This window comes from Motacilla alba, chromosome 3, assembly GCF_015832195.1.
Source record: "Motacilla alba alba isolate MOTALB_02 chromosome 3, Motacilla_alba_V1.0_pri, whole genome shotgun sequence".
Taxonomy (NCBI): Eukaryota; Metazoa; Chordata; class Aves; order Passeriformes; family Motacillidae; genus Motacilla; species Motacilla alba.
In genome coordinates, this window is record NC_052018.1 from 16,438,505 (window position 1) to 16,455,379 (window position 16,875).

The following is a 16,875-nucleotide window of genomic DNA, read 5'->3' on the forward strand; positions in this document are numbered from 1 at the left end:
CTGCAATGGTCAAACCATATAAGCCATTAAGGTAGATGTTAAAATATCTGAAGACACAATCTGGCCAGAAGAGCCTGGGTTCTCCATGAGATATTGCAGCCATGCTTTGCCTGTCTGTGCCAGAATGCTGTACCACCCTGTGTGTCACTGTCAATCAGCATTTCCCTTCTTGAAAAGATTTGTTGGAGAGCGCTATTTTACTCCATCTCAGACAATGCAGGCTGACTGAAGTATCTGGGAATGCTCATTGCAGACAGTAAGCTTTGAGGTGATGATAATGCCTTGGAAGGGACCCCCTAGCCAGAGGATCCTGCTGGTGCTTGGGTGTTAACTGAAGATGGTCAGGGCTTCTGTGGTGTCCTAGATCAACAAACTTCATTGTAGTTCTCTGCATACACTATCTTGCATCAGATCTGTCTCGTTAAATCAATGGAATTATTTAAATAAATTATTTTTATTAATTTATTATATGGAAAAATTTAGAGCAAATTCCTTTGATGTCTGATATCCTAATCACACCCGTAGGGCATTAGCAAGCACAAGGCACATCTGAGTGTCTCTAATTCCCTAGTGGTGTGATTATATCTCATAATATTCACAACCCCCTGGAGCTTCTTTACTGGTATAAATAAATCAATTATTTAAGTCAAATACTTTGATCATTAGAAGCTGCCAGTGAGTGCTTGAATGCCTGAGCTGTGCAATTCACCAGGAATGATCTTGCTTCTCAAAATGCTGAGCAGCCGAGCTGAGTGCTACCAGCACTTCATTTCAATCTGCTTTATAAATTAGATTAGAAGTCAGTTTCCAATACTTCATCCTGGATAGCAAGGAAGGGAGAAGTTTACAGGGGTGGAATTACGAGATATTGCTGCCAACAGATCCTTTTATCATTTAACACTGCTGTCATAGGTTAAATGTGAGCTACTGTTCATATTAACTAATAGCTATTATACTGGAAACTGACACAGGGATTCCAGCTAATGCACCATGAACCTGGTTCACACACACTGCATCATATTAACTATTATTTGCACATATGGATGGAAAGGAGTTTTGAGTCGCTTGGGATATATGGCAAATTAGCATTTTATATCATATTAATGAAGTGCTAATTGCTCCTTGCAACCTTTTTTTGTGCAAATTGAATGGGTCCTATTTGCATTGTCATCTAACTGCTGTATTACCTTGCAGCACTTTCATTAGGATGAGGTAGCACAGAGTTCATCAAGGAAAAATATTAGTGATTGTGAGATAATTAGTTATGATACTGATATTGTTTAAAGTAGACTGGAAATACTGCAGTTAACTTTGGTTTAGCTTGGGAATATTTTTATTAATAGGTTTTATAAAATATCTTTCATTTTGCCTACATTAAACTGACATCTTTACAAACAGAGATTCCTACTTCAATACTTTATTTTTCAGTTCCTGTTTGTCAAGGTGCTTCGCATCTTCTAATGAAACATAAAACATAACAAAAAATAATAAATAAGGGAGGAGTTTATTGCTGGTCATTTGTCTCTAAAATGAATTCCAAGTCTTTGGAGCTCTTTGAAATTACAAAATAAGAAAATATCTCTACAGATATTGAACTTACAGGTGTCTGTGAGTCTGATCAAAGAACAGCCAAGTCTGTAAAACAATTTAAGAAATGTTGAAGATGTTACAGTTATAATCATTTACAGAATCTTGCTAACTAACACAGATACAATTCTCCATAAGTGTAAAATATAGCAGAAGTATAGTACGTGATATTTTCAGCCAGTACAGGTATTTTGGAGGAGAGAGACAGGTGGAAAAGATGAGGTAAAATTGAAAGGTAATTTCATGCTAACTTGTGGATGTTTCCATGACTGAGGAGGAAGCATGATTAATTTCTGACGCCTCTGTGGGAAAGGCACCCAGACAAAATGACATAAATCTCCATTAGAGGATTTAAATGCTTTTGCCAAGAAAAAAGTGAGCTGAACTTTAGGTATACAGCCCTTTGCCAGTCAATTCATCCAGATTTAGGGCCTGCACCTTTTCTTTTTCAATGAAGTATTGGATGTGGACAGATTGCTAGTTACAGCCGAAGGTGGTGTGACAGCTTTATTGCTGTTGCATGGGCAACATGTTGTCTTTGATTGGGAAATAGGCTGTGGACTTCCAGAAAGGTATGTGAAAGAAATGCTTCCAGATATTTGTAGTATTAAAACAAAGGTTGTTATTAATACTGATTGACTAATACTTTCATTCTCTCTCTTTTGGCTGTGTATACTATGCATTTGTGTAAATTTAGACATTTGTGTTTATTTAAAAGAGAATCTCATCTTAAGAGACAACTGAATGAAGAAACTGTGCATAGTGCCGTCTGTCAGAGTATATTTGCAAGAGTCTGCAGGGACTTAGGACTCACACCTCAAACAGACATCCTGAACACAGAAATAATAGCACAGGACCTTGTCCCTGGCAGGCATGAAGCAATGCTGCAAGGAAAGACCTTTTTGCTGATCTAGGCTTAAGACTTTTTCCAAACAAGCACAAGCAGCTCAGCAGATTTTTCAGACCTAAAATGTGGATAAGGAAATTTGCAAATTTATTTTTCAAACTTAAAAATAAAAAGTCATCCTGGCTTACCTGATGAAAAAAATGTGAATCTGGATTTCAGTTGTATTCTGCCTACTTGAGGACCAAACCAGAAATACTTGATTATGGTACTACTTTCATCCAACTTGTACTCAACCAAAGGAACTGTATAAGTGAACAGAACAAAACTGTCTTTATGACTTTGCAAAATGCTTTCCAACCTGTCTACATAAGCTGACTTGCAGAAGTCTCTATGGTGGAAAATATTCTGTGAGACTTCAGTAGATAGTTTTAAGAACAAAAATATTATTTTATTGGTAAAGTCTGAGTGCATCAGCAAAGCCTTACCTGACAGCACTGCACAAGCTGGCTGCATTGTGTGCGTCAGAGTTTAAGTTTTAATGGGCTGATGAGTTATCACAACAAATGTGGACCCCGTGGGGAATTGTTTACTGTGTGTGAGAAGATGGGGAGATTCTGGGTGTGGGCAGGAGAAAAGGGCAGTGTGGCAACCTCAAGAATTTGATGGGATTACGTTAAACAAACAGCTGCAGTGATATAGGAGGTTATCGGGAGCCTCAGGAGATCCAAGAGCAAAGCTTTGGTAGAGAGGTAGAGGAATCAGATGCACAAACATTCTTTCCTGCTGACAGGTAAGTCTGCACTGGTATATTCCTTTGCTAGTCCAAGTGAGTCTGGACGAGGAGCTGAGCAGAAAAGGGAACTTTTGGTAAATGAGGAAGGCTGCTTCTTGCTTCACAGGCTACTTCCTGTTACATGCTCATCTCTTTTCCAGGCATAGCTGACAGGAGTCGTTTCTGAGCTCCTATATCTGACACTGGGCTATGCAGCTGTTAAACTCTAGTTAGAGTGTAAGCCTAACTTAAGCTCATGGCTACCAAAAGTCAGTAATGTTTGACACAGTGTTTGGTCACCTGTGGGGAATGAATTCAGCTTCACTACAATTCCCTGCAGTTACTTTGCCTGGTTAGAAAATCACTCCACTTGGCACACACACACACACACACACACACACACACACACATATATATATATATATATATATATATGTATATATATATATATATAATTTTTTTTTGTTGTTCCCTTTGCCTGTGGAAGCAAAGCGCTCTGATCATGCAGCAAAGCCAGCAAGTGTGTGCCAAGAAGGGGGGACTTCAGTCTTGGAGACACCTTGTTGCAATGGCATGGAAGAGACTTAATTTCTGTTGCTGAGATTTGTATCTCTTATTTTTCTTATAAAGTAAAAAAGAAAAAAAAAAAGAAAAAGAACACTTCCTTCTATGGGCTGATGAGTGAGGACCTTTTCAGACACCTAAAATGAGTAATGTGAAAAATTAATAGTTTGGAGTCCAAAGCAAAGTTTGTGTGACCTCGGAAAGGGAGGGAGAGAGAGAATCTTCAAGGGAATGACAAGAATCTAAAAATATTGATTTCAATTTGCCATGGGAGGGAGCAGGAGAAACAAGCCATTGGAACAAGTTCCTGAAGCTTCCCACTAGCTGGAATGTTGAACAGCAAAGTGAAAACAAACATTTCTGTAAGGTTTGCCTTCTCAGAAAAGATTAAGTCCAGTCCCTCTTGTCTTGCACTCTGTCACTGGCAGCCTCTGGTCCTGTTTGAAACACCAAAGAAGGCAGAACTTTCAGTGCTGGTGGTTTGTAGAAAAAAAAAAAGCTATGGAGGACATTTTACTTTGGGCAGGGATTTAAGGCTGCAGCAAGATCCAGCCTGTGCACTTGTGCAGGGCTGTGCTCAGCCTATGGGACTGGAGGAAGGCAAGGGTACAGTCATGCTCCATGTTCATCAGAGCTCTTCTAGGAGTGCCTGCATCAAGCAGTGCTCTGCCTTTCCCCAGATTCAGAGTCCTCAGCTCAGATTTCATGAGGCCACAGGATTCAATGTTGCATTTTGTTTGATTTCAGACCGATTGCTGTCTCAGGAATGCTGCTCCTGGGCCAGTAGGCCCCAAAACCCTGCCCCAGTTGGCCCACCTTTCCCTTGGGAGGGCAGAGCACAGTGTGCACGTGTGTCTCCAACTGGCCAGACAAGAAGGAAGCTTTGATTTTTGATGTGACTTTTTTGTCTTTAGTATGGGTCCAAGCAAAATCACAGTCTGTGCTGCTTTGTATCTTTGACAAGAATGCAATAACTAAAGTAAGATGATAAATTGAAATTTGGAAATGGAAATGGTTTAAAATCAATGTATCTGAAGGTGGCTGGGATATTAACATGAGATGAACTTTCTTGTGACCTATATGCATGCAAAAATTGACACCTATACAGGATCAAAGGAGCTTATGAAAGGCTACAGTACATGAGAGGAAATTGAAAATGTGTAGGTTGTCGATCTCAAGAGTGGCTTTTATTAGTTATTGTACATAATAAGTATTGTGTCAGAATTGAAAGGGATTAATTCTCACCCAAGGTACTGCACCTGAGCAAATATTGTCTTGCCTGGGTGAAATTTGTGCCAACACAAAGAACACTTGGTATGAGGCTGTGTACTGCTTAAGTCTCACTTAAGTCTTCAAAATGAAGATTATGCTGGATTTTAGTGGTACAAAAATATAAGGACAAATTTCAACCCTTATATTGCTACAGTGTATATCCCTGGGGCTTCCGGAGTAATGTAGAGTCTCACCAGGAGACATCAAAGCTGTTGCAAAGTGCTTCATCGGCAGACTGACCACTTTCCAGATTTGCGAGGTCTTCATGTCACTGAACTGAAGCTCTGAAAGGCTGTTTGAGAGAAACTAAATGGATAAGTGAGTTTTAATGACTGAATGTTTTATTCTCTGCTGTGTTTTCCAATGGCTCAAACACTTTGGTCTGTGTGAGCAAGCAGAAGAATATTTTGCTGAGGTCAGTAGGTTTTTCTGTGAAACACTGTAAATTTTGTAACAGCAGTTGACAGTTTGTTGTTGGAAGTATGAATACAAAACCCAAAGTTTCAGAATAAAAGTAACAAGTATTTTCAGGCCAGAAGAATAAAATTCTATATCTGGAGAGCTAAGGAAATATTTTTCATGATGAATCCTACTGTCTAGGTCTGATTCCAGCAGATGTTACTCACCTTTCAAGCACACTCTTGCACCTGGGCCCAGTTTGCTCACCTCTTGCTAAATATTTTCCAGTTTGTGGAAGAGTGGTGAAATGATTTCACAAGAACACAGACCATTGACTTGATATCCGTTCCCATATTTAATTGCCTGTCCTTAGTGATAAGGCATGCCTATGTAAGCTGGACTGTAACCACCAGAGGGGAAAGGAGTAGGATATAATCTTGTACATACACTATTTTCAGAAAAGCAATTCCTAGTTTGGTTGGTTTTTTTTTTGGTTTTTTTTTTTGGTTTTTTTTTGTTTTGTTTTGTTTTGTTATTGTTTTTTTGGTGATTCCCAGATTTATTATGTCTGTCCTTTTTATTAACCTGTTTCCGGAGGAGTTTGGTAGTGATGCCTCTGTTTTTTCCATATATGTTCCAAGACATGGAAATCACTAACAAGGTGTGAGAGACTTTGGGACACTGTCATATGAAAATATTCCTTCTGAGAGGATGTTGCTGCACTGACAATGGAATATTTTTGAGGGGCTTGTGCCCCCCCCACTACTCTCATTACAGCTTACACATAATGAGAATGCTTCTCTTCCCTTGATCCCTGAGCCCTTGCTGTATGGCTGTCTTACTAGAGTTGCTGATTAGCCTGAAGGATCATTTTACACAGTTTTGGGTTTTCCCCACCTTTTCTTTTTTTTTTTTTCTTAAATTCTTTGCAACCCAAATATATTCTGATCTGATATTATGAGATTCCTTTATTCTGTTTCTCTGTTAATTTGATCTTACACATATACTTGTAAGCACTGTATTTTTGATCTTGCATTGGTGTAGTGGTTGTGTTCTGAGCTGAGGGTGATTAGTGATCTGAGGAATGCAGGCCAATGCTGGTTTAGGTAAAATGATCACACATTAATAGATCTGCTCTGCATGCCAGGAGCCCTATAATGCTTCTCTGGCATTTAAGGAAGCCATAGGGTGGTGATGGGCTCCTCTGTCCTTCATCTAATACTTGCCCAGTGTAAGAACACTGGAAAGCAGATCATGGTCCTCACAAGCTCCCTGCGAGGTTGACAATACTGCTGTCACCATTCTGCAGATGAGGAAATTTTTGGCAGAAGAGAATCAAATGACATAACCAGCATCCCTCTGACATACACCAGATAGTGATCTGTAGAAGCACGAATTCTGTGTTGTCTTTTTACCTTCTTCCCAAGTTTGGCAAAAGTCTTTGTATTCTTCCTGATTTCTGTCCCAGTCAGAATTGTTTTGTCATCTGCTCCAAATTAATTTCTGTGACTTTCCATGATTTCCCAAATAAAAATATTGGATTGCATTTGTGTCATGTTTACAATGTATATGGAGGAGAGGAAAAATCTCAGAGGAGTCAGATCGTGGATGTTCAAGCTTGCATCTGCATTTTTCTGTCACTGTGAGTAAGCACAGAGCAAGAAAGAGCTTTTTTGTGCTAGGTGAATTTCTATGGAGACTTTCCTTCCAATGGTCAACAAAAAAAAATTGGAAAGCAGGATGATTCTACCTTGGTATGTTTTTGATACACCAATGCAAAAATAAGGAAATACCAATTTCTTTATTATTAGGGTGAAAAATGCATTTAGATATTTTGTTTGACCCACTTGATCCTACATTGAAGAGAAAGAGGAGGGAAGACAGAGAAATAAAAAATATTTCTGTCTTAATAATTTCTAGATAAACATCACCAGTGAGCTTATTAGTATGGCATTTTCAGTGGAAATACAGTATTTCAGCTGGACAAAATGCAAGAATGTTTTATCTCATGGAATTTCCCACTCAGGAATGGAACAATCCTTCATACTGCCACAGCTGCCTCAGCTCCTAATATGGATTTAGCAAGTAGCTCAAAAATACCCATCAAAATCCAAAGACATAGTTGCTATGGTGGTTTTTCAAAACCTTAAAGGTGTATACCAAAAATGTTGGAAAAAAAATTTGCTGTAAAAATTGTTTGTTGCAAAATAGCAGGGATCCTGCATTTTCCCAGAGTTACTAGCCATTTGTTTTGATTTCTTCCATAGCAGTGTCTGCCTTGAATACACTACAACATTTGATTCTGTTGTGTTTCATGTGCACTGAGCCCAAGCAAAAGCCTTCTGTCATAATGTCAGTGCCATTTTACTCTTAGAGATTGTAGCTTTCAGCTTGATACTTTCTTGTAATGACACTACTCTTGTTCATCCTTGTTTTGATGTTCTTTTGATGTAAAGTGTGTTTTTGGAATGAATGGGTTTGCTCCTTGTTTATAATTCAAATTGCTGAAGCCTATTTTCACTGGATTTTTAATTATACAGCATTTAATTCCAGAGTTCATTTCCTTTGAGAAGAATCCTCAGAAGGCTTTTAAATACCAGGGTACCACTTTTTGTTCAGGAAGTCTCTGAGTCACAAAGGGCTGCAGAAGACTGTGCTGGGGAGGTATCACTGTGTGCTTACCCTGATATCAAACTGTTTCCTATGTTTGTGTAATTGGTTAGTGATGCAGTCGTGATAGATATGTGGTCTCACCTGGTACAGCTCCTTTAAATCCTTATACACACAAAATGTGTGTATAGGAATTTAAATAATGTCTTTTTTGGATCTCACTTTCTGCATTTCTTATTATATAACTGGAAATCGTTCACAAAAGGGTAAACATTTGGGGTAATATCCTAGCAGAAGTCCAGACTGTGGCTGTATCGGTACACTGGGCAGGACCCGGAGCAGTGGCATTGGTGACCTGTGGAGTTTGGGTGTTAGCACACTCCAGGGCATGGTTCTGCCCATGCCATCCAACGCTCTCTGCCGCTGGGTCTGGGGATGGGTCAGGGCAGCAGCGTGAGCCAGGGGCTCTTCCAAGCAGGCTGATATGGATGAGAACTCCTCTTTGGGGAGTGAGCAGAAGGACAGAGTTTAGCCATATGGACATGGGCTGTGCCATAAAACTTGTGCTCAGGGGCAGGGAATTGGCCCTGAACTGCTGTATTTTGTATTCCAAGGCAGGCCTGTTGATTTCTGTGCCGCAGTGCCAGGCCCTAAGACAGAATGCATTTACAGCTCTCTGTATACAGGACGTAATTTTAATGCTTGGCTCCTGCTGCAAAAAATGTCACAGCAAACTTCAAGAGGATTGTTTATGTCCCCAGAACCTTAAGCTGGAATAATGACTCTAATTTATTTATGCACATTTTGACAGCTTGTTATGTTTTATTCCATAAAGCTAAATGTGGTCTCAGCACCTTGGAGTTATTGCTACCAAGAAATGATGCCAGGGAGAGATAGGGATTTTTGTCTCTGAGAGGGGAAGAACTTTTCTATTCTGTAAGGATTTAAAACTACTGTCTTGTGTCTGTCTGTGTGCTTGAGAATGTATGGTGAAACTGAGGGGTGATGTGTCCTAGCTGCATAACTGAGTGGGAACTGATCGACTCTACATCAACACTGAATGCTTGAATAACCCAGAAATCAGTGACCTTTGCGTGGGAGCTGTCACACTCAGCAAGAGATGGGGAGCTCTGTCTTAGAGTAGAGACCTGTAAATGCTTGCTTGCTCTGTAATGTGACTGTTTTAGATCTGCTGAATGATACAGATTGGGTACCCCTTTAAAAGAAATTCAAGCTCTTTCTCTATGGAGGTCTGAAAGACAGACCCCCTTCTAGTCTGAAAGGGTTGTATCATTTCTGGATGTGTTTTATGTACCCATAATATTTTCAGTGTCTATTATAATGCTTTAAGTTTGATAATCTACTGACAGCCAATCAAGGTGTTCATAGGAGCATTAAATAGTTTTGTAAATGAGTGGAATATGATATTGGTCTGTAGAAGGCTGCTTTGATGAGGAGTTTAAATGAAAACAAAACAAACCCAGTAAAATCAGAACACCGGTCACTGGATTCTGTATGATTTTGAGTTTCTTTTTCTGCTGTCTACAGCGATATCTATACTATTAAAGAAAACTGTGAGGAAGCATCCACAAGCACCACATTGTCTACAATTAAGTGTTAGAAGAGTCCCTGGCAGGCTTTAGACCTGGACTGACTGGATTTCTCAAATAATTTATAGACACCATTCAGGGATGAGCTCCAACCCAGAACCCATTCTGAACAGGTTCCTGACCATCTTGTCTTGGAGGTAAAGAGGGTTAAATATATGAATAGGAAATGTTGCAGACAGTAGCTGTAGTCCCAAAGAACTGTCCCTGCCTTGTTCAATTTTCTAGTGCAGGTACAGCTAATGCAAGCTTACTTCTATAGCATATACATTGGGAAGCTGTGCTGAAATGGGGAAGGGGAGAAAGAATATGTTTAACCTAATCCAAGATATATGGGGATGACAGAAATCACAGTAACATAAACTCTTAATTCCTTCCTGAATATCTTCTATTGGCTCTTAAGAGTAGTAGTACGAGAAAAATAACATTCATGATGGGCCAGTGTGGATCCCTGGAGTCTCAGTAGGGACTGCTGAGAGACAAAGCTGTAAATATGTCATGATGGACTGAAAAGGAAAAGGTACCACTCTAGGGGGGAACTCAAAGTGTAAGTGTTGGCTCATGTTCACTAACCTGGGTGACAGGGCAGACTGATCATTGCCTTTGGGCTTTAGTCTGTGTTTTAATGCATTATTTTTTTAATACTTTTTCTGCATGGATTAGTCCAACTGCACAAGTTTCCAGATCCAAGTTCATTTATAGTCCACATGGAGAACATGAATAGTTACTGCTTCAGAAACAATAGGAGGATGTTACTCTGCTGCTGATAGAGGCACTGATGAGAATGATCCTATTACCATTCAGTTACTAACTCCTTAATCAAAGCTTTAGCTAGGTTTATAATCCAAGAGAAAAAGCTGTGGCCACACTGGGATTCAGATGCAAAGTCATTCACCATCAAATTCTAGTGGTAGAAGTTTTGTTTTCTCACTCTTGCCCTGAGGGAATGATCAAAGTCAATCTGACAACTGATGGTCTCTGCAGTCCAAGGAGTGAGATCTGCCTGAACATGGAGAGTGAGCTGAGTTCCCATCTTTTTTGGGTTGGCATTTCATGTCAGGTTTGAATCTTGTGTTGTGTATGTTTCTCAGGGATGGTAAGTTTATCAGGATGGCACTTGCATATAGTTATGTGATCACTGTGACAGTTCCCTGGTCTCTAAAGTAATTTCCTGAAAAAATAATATGAAAATCACGAGTGCTAGTCAGTGATTTTTAAGTAATCAAATGCAGCTGGAAAGATAGATATACAAGAACTTGGGCCAAATCTTGGCTATAACTTTATGTCTGAGCTGGGAAGAGTCTGGCATACTCCACTATCCTTTTTGTGAGAAGGTAGAAATGGGTTCCATTTCCTGCAATTGTTGCCATTCTTGTTGTTAGCAGAGGCAGAACTTGGAGATCATTGAAGAAATGAGCCATTGGGAGTCTGATGTAAGTAAAAATCTACCATCAGTGAAGTCTGCTGTTATCCACAGGCATTTTTCACTGTGGTATTTCAGCCTTGACTCCTAGTCCTGGCCTAAAGTACCTGAGTTTTTTTTCAGAAGTGGCTGGTCCTGACACATAGTGAAAAATGCACAGCCTATGTCTTGCTCTGGACCCTTGTTTCATCTCGTAAAATACACATAGTTAATCTCTGTCCTGTCCTCTTTTCAGACAGAAGACACTGGCAACAAGGATTAGTTGATGGAGTTCCTGATGGAAGATGTTTCTTTTAATTTGACTGCTATAGGGGTTTTCAATATACTAGCATGATTTTTTTCTTGTCTGTGAATTCATGTGAAAATGAATTATGGAGCTGGACTGCATTAGGAAGTTGCTGTGCTTTAAATTGTCTCTACAGTCAAATGGGACCTTTGGATGTTTGGAAAGTCCAACCACCAAATACTTGCCTGTTTTATATACTATGGATGGGAGTTCTCATCTTCATTCCTGCTCCAGAGATATTGACTGGCAGGATGAGGAGGTGGTTAGTTTTCTGTCACATAAACAAATACTTCGTGGCATACTTGAAAGCTCATCTTCTTTTCTAACTTTTCCATTAATTTTACAGCTAGACAGGTAAAAATAGGCTGCTTTCTAGATACTCCTAGTCTCCAAATTGTGTTCATGGGTATTCTGAGCTACAGCCCACAATAACTTAGCATTTTGCAGTGTATGGACAAATGGAAGTAGGAGATTGTGACTTTTTATGACTTTTATAAGGAGTTGGCACAAGGTTATATAGTTTAATTTGGACTATATTTTGCTAGCTTTTGCACATATGGAATAGCATCTTTCTCTGCAATAATCATACCTATATAATTCTGTCAGAATCTGTCCTACCAGCTGGAGTGAGCTATTTCACACTCTATCTGATATTGTTTCCTTTTTATCTGTTGAGGCAGAGAGCTTTGCTGTATATCCTGATATCCCATGGCTCCCCTTTTGGAGCTCTGTTCACACATCTTGACTCCATCTGTACTCTCGAAGAGTCCTGCTAGGTGGAACTTGTATCTGTCAAACACATGTCCATTCTGGACAGCAGCCCTTTACGGGTCACGCCTTGAAACATCACTAATTTGATTTCAAAGGGAGCCATTACAAAATGCCTTTTGTGTTGTTGGGCCTCAGGAGAAGGACCTCAGTTGGACACAGTGAAACACTGCAACTGCTTTAGCCATGGTGTTCCTTGTTGGAACAGATATAAGAATCAGTCACATCTTTGTCTTGGAGTGCTGCACCTCTTCAGAAGTCCCCTGATGTGAAAGGGAATGGCTGAATGTGTGCTAAAAGGTCCAGGGGACAGAATCTTAGTGATCCACAGCATCTATCGGGTGCTGTTGAACAACCTCAGGAAATGAGTGGAAATCTGACTCTTGTTTGACTCTCCTGAGTCCTGAGAATGGCGCAGTGGGTGCTGAGGGTTGACGTACACATCTGTGCGCTCCCTGGCAGTGCTTTGAAGATCTGTGTTGCAGCCTGTGGCTTTTTATGATGCAGTCATGTGCATTTTTAAGACTTAGAATTAGACACCTTTGTGCTTGAAGTTAAGCATGACTGTGACTCATTCAGCTGTCACTCTTACAGACTTGGTGTGAGAACCATATGGAAGGGAAGAAGTATCCCAGACCCAAGATGCAAGTTTATGGATTGCAAGACAGGAGGCCAAACAGCAAAGCAACATCTAACAAAAGTGAGTACTTGGTAAAAATTTCCACTTCTAGTGGTCAAATTTCCAACATAAATTAAACCATTTTCTCGAAGTAGTGGCTTTTCCCATTCGTAAGTTGTGAATCTTCCTCCACAGCTAATTCACTATTTTAAGTTAGTTACAGTCACTCATTGGCTGCACAATCTCTGGGCGCATTAGAGCCATAGTCTGGCATTTGTAAACAGGCAACACTTGGGACTTCGTAATACTCTAACTCAGTGCACTGCTGTGCCAAAATAAAGGTCATTTCAATTTCATATTAAGTCACGCAGTGTTGAAGTGACATGAATTTAATGATTTTTCTCCAGTAAATGAATGATAGCAAGTATTAAACTAATACACTTTGATGATATGCTCACAAAAAAAAGGCAAAATCTTTTCAAAAACATTAAACTAATATTTTACCAGGAAAAAACTCCATAACCCATAACAAAGATTCAAACTCCTACCCAAAGCTTCTGCAATAAAGAAAATCAGATTTCTTGGCCCTTTCCAGATGACAGTTTGCACAAGTTTCACTGTAATTTATTTATGTGTGTCCATCACGACAGAGTGAGGCTGGTCTTTTGATAGAGGTAGAAGAGCATGAAGGTTGCAATTTGAGCTTGTCACAGAAGCTGTATCACAAAGCTCATAACAGAACCACCAAAGGAGTGGAAGACCGGTCCTTATGTGTATGAAGCCTACAGTTGTGCATAGACATGTTTAAAGTTATTTCATTTAGCAGAGCCTTCTTGTCTTCCAACTCTGCATAGTGTTCCAGGTAGTTTCTCTCTGACATCTTTCTAGCAGGCTATGGGCTCAAATAGGCGCAAACTGGAGCACAGGAGATGCTGTCAGGAAACACTTTTTCATGGTGAGTGTGGTCACTCACAGATTGCCCAGGAAAGCTGTGAAGTCTCCATCCTTGAGGGATTCAAAAGCCATCTTGACATGGTCCTGGGCAACTTGCTTCAGGTAGCACTTCTTGAGCAAGGTGGATGGGTCAGATGACCCCCAGAGGTCCCTTCCAATGCCAGCCATTCTATGACTGATTCTGTGTCTGCTTGATCTGAGCTGCTGACATCTAGTTATTCAAAGGCCTAAAGGCATTGAACAAAATCTGTTGGCCAGTCTTGGTTTTGGGAATGTTGCTTTTGGTGTTAGCAGTTGGTCGTGTGCTACTTTTAAGAAACTAACTGTTCCTTCAGCACAGAATGGGCGAGAGAACTGTTTTGATTCTTGGTGGTGTAGCTCTTGAGTGTGAAGGAGGAAAGGTTGTATTGAGGCTTTCTCTCCTAGGAGGAAGTGTGAAAATTCCAGGAAATAGGATGAACACTAGTGAATGGATAGCAGTGTGAACACTGGGGATGTACACCTCACAGCAGTTTGTAACAAAGCCTTTGTCAGCTGGTGCTTGCAGAAGTTGATTCTTAATACTCTATATTGTGTTTAGTAGCCAGAGCATGAGCTGTCTCTTGAGCTGGTCATACACCAAGTCGCGTCTTCTATTTGGTCACTACTGCATTGAAATAAAACTGATGATAAACTGTAGACCAAGAAGTCAATACTGATTGCAAAATAAATTACCTGTCTTCTTGAACTCCTGTCTGACCTCACTGAGTAATAGGAATAGGAAGACATCAGGGAAAATTTGTTATTAGGCTGCAATCCTAGAATGAGACAGCTAAATTAATCCAAATTAATTTCCTTTGGTGACACAATTTCAGAATGGCACTTTAAGTACTCAAACTGCAAAAAATCTTCAATGTTGCATACAGATGATAAACTTTCCTATGCTGTCCAACTGATCAATTGCTTTTTTGGGTCAGTGGTTATATGACATTATTTAATAGAGGACAGCTAAGTCCATATAAATAATCATTCAAAAACCAGAAAGAGATTATGTGCTTGCTGTCTTAAGTCCACTGGGCCAATGATGAATCTTAATAATACAACCATTCCTTACCCCACTTAATTGTTCTTACAACATGTCCTAAAATGTTTTACTATCAATAGTCATGACAAATATAATATGATATTCCTATTTTTCCAGTGCATGGGCATGAGCACTTGCATGAGCTTCGATGATGATAATATTTGGCTTAAAAATTATTTTAATAAATTTTGATTTGTTTCTAGTCATATCAAATTCAATGCCAGAAGATAAATAAAATGGTTTCAGGAATATTTTTGATGCTGCGCTTAATGCATTCATAGTAATAGGAAACCAAAGTTGTTATCTTTTGAATGCACGTGCCCTAGAACTGAGAAACATCTTAACAAAATACTATGTCTTTGTTACTTTTTGACTGATACAATCCAAAAAAGTTGGTAGAAGTCCTCTTTTGAGCAGAGATACCAGGATAGCACCGCACTTCTCTTCCTTTGCCATGATTTCTGTATAGGAGCACACACATCATATCACTGGTTTTGTCTGTCAGGATAAGTTAAGCTTCAGGTCCCGTTTTCCATTCCAGGTGCTGTCTCGGTGCCTCTGTGCTGGGAGCTGTGGCTGCTCAGCCCCCGGCGCTGGCACCGGGACCGAGAGGGAGGAGCAGCGCAAGGGCCGGTGCCAGGGGTGTCAGAGCAGTGTCAGCCTGGCACGGCGGGCTCGGGGAGCGCCCCCCGGGACTGCAGCTGTGCTGCGGGACCGAGCGCAGCTTGGGCAGTGATGCTGAAGGGCTGGCTGCGCTGCCAGAGCGTCGTGTCTCGTGTCTCTAGAGAGAATTGCATGCAGTCTTCGGGCCTTTCATGTCTCCTGTTTTATCCCAAGACCCACCTCCTTTTGAAAAGACATTTAAAAGGTTCTAATATGTATGTGGGTAGGATTCTGTTCCTAGTGGGAGAAAATTTTTTCAGACCTTGCATGCAAATTTTTGGAAAGAGGGAGCACACTGTTATATAAACTTGGAGCATGAGAAATGTGAACATGTTCTGTAAATGAGGCATTTGCTCAAATGAGTGATCTTAATCAAACAATCTTAATAGTTTTCTGTTCTATAGAGTAATCTTGCAGTCCTATAACAATACCATGAAAACAGTCTCCAAACTCTATTGTTGAAAGTATGTATTTAATATATTTATATCTATATAATGTATCAATATACGTTATACGTATAATGTATATTAATATATTTAATGAGAACATGTACGTACAGTTACTGTCATAAAATCAAAGCTATTGCTTCCACAATAACTATAACTTTGCAAAAAATGTAGAGATCCTCGATCTGTACTAATGGCTTAAAAGATTAATGGTGGGAAATGCTCTTAATTACTTGCCTGTAAAAATATGAGTCAGTGCCAAAAAAAAAAAAAAGTGTAAATTCTCTCTGGTTTTACTTTTGACTTTTGCTGTTACATAGAACTACTATTGGGTTGGTGCTTTATTAAAAAAAAATTAGTTTTTTTGGAGGGAACTCCCCAGACTTTCTAGCTTGCATTAAATCTCTGCTTCCCTCTGTGTGCATCCTCTCCTGCTTAGTGGTTCTAAGTGGTTCTTTTAAATTCCAAGATGCTATATGCTACTCCTAGCAGAAATGTGTATCTCCCAGTGGAACTTCCATGCTACCTATAGGCTGGTAGGTTTTGAGAAAAGGCAGTGCACAATCTTTCTGACTTGATCTACATAGGAGCAATTTTGGCATTGGGATACATATTTAAGAAAATCATTCAGGTAGTATTGGAGTGTTGGAGGTGTTTTTGTTATACAGATTTGTTTTCAGTAAGTTATAGGAGGAATAGACTGTTTTAAGTATTCAAGGAGGGATGACAGATTGGAAGTTATGTTTGGGATGGGCTCTTGTTGCTACTGAAAATAACTGTGGAGTCTCCAGGGAGTCTATTCAACTCTGCCATATCTATGCTAAAAGGAAAACACGTCAATTGTACTGAAGAACTTGGATAACTTTCACAAAACCACTTCAGTGTGACTTAGTTTTTTATCAGTTTTAAGTAGTGATGTACCTTCTTCAGACAGGATAAAGATATGAAAAGTAAATAAACAATTCCTGTATCCAGAATGAAGGAAAAAAAAAACC

At 39.7% G+C, this 16,875-nt stretch overlaps 1 protein-coding gene across 12 annotated transcripts in view; it reads left to right on the plus strand.

Annotated features, from left to right (window-relative positions):
- The window catches only part of LOC119698592, a 277,473-nt gene that overhangs the window by 135,415 nt on the left and 125,183 nt on the right, over positions 1-16,875 (plus strand). For all 12 annotated transcript variants that reach the window (XR_005256184.1, XM_038130670.1, XM_038130677.1 and 9 more), the window contains one exon: positions 12,730-12,835. Coding sequence is in view for 11 of the 12 variants with exons in the window: in XM_038130670.1 (XP_037986598.1) it covers positions 12,730-12,835 (106 nt within the window). In the remaining variant the exon portion in view is untranslated. The remainder of the gene's footprint in view (positions 1-12,729; positions 12,836-16,875) is intronic.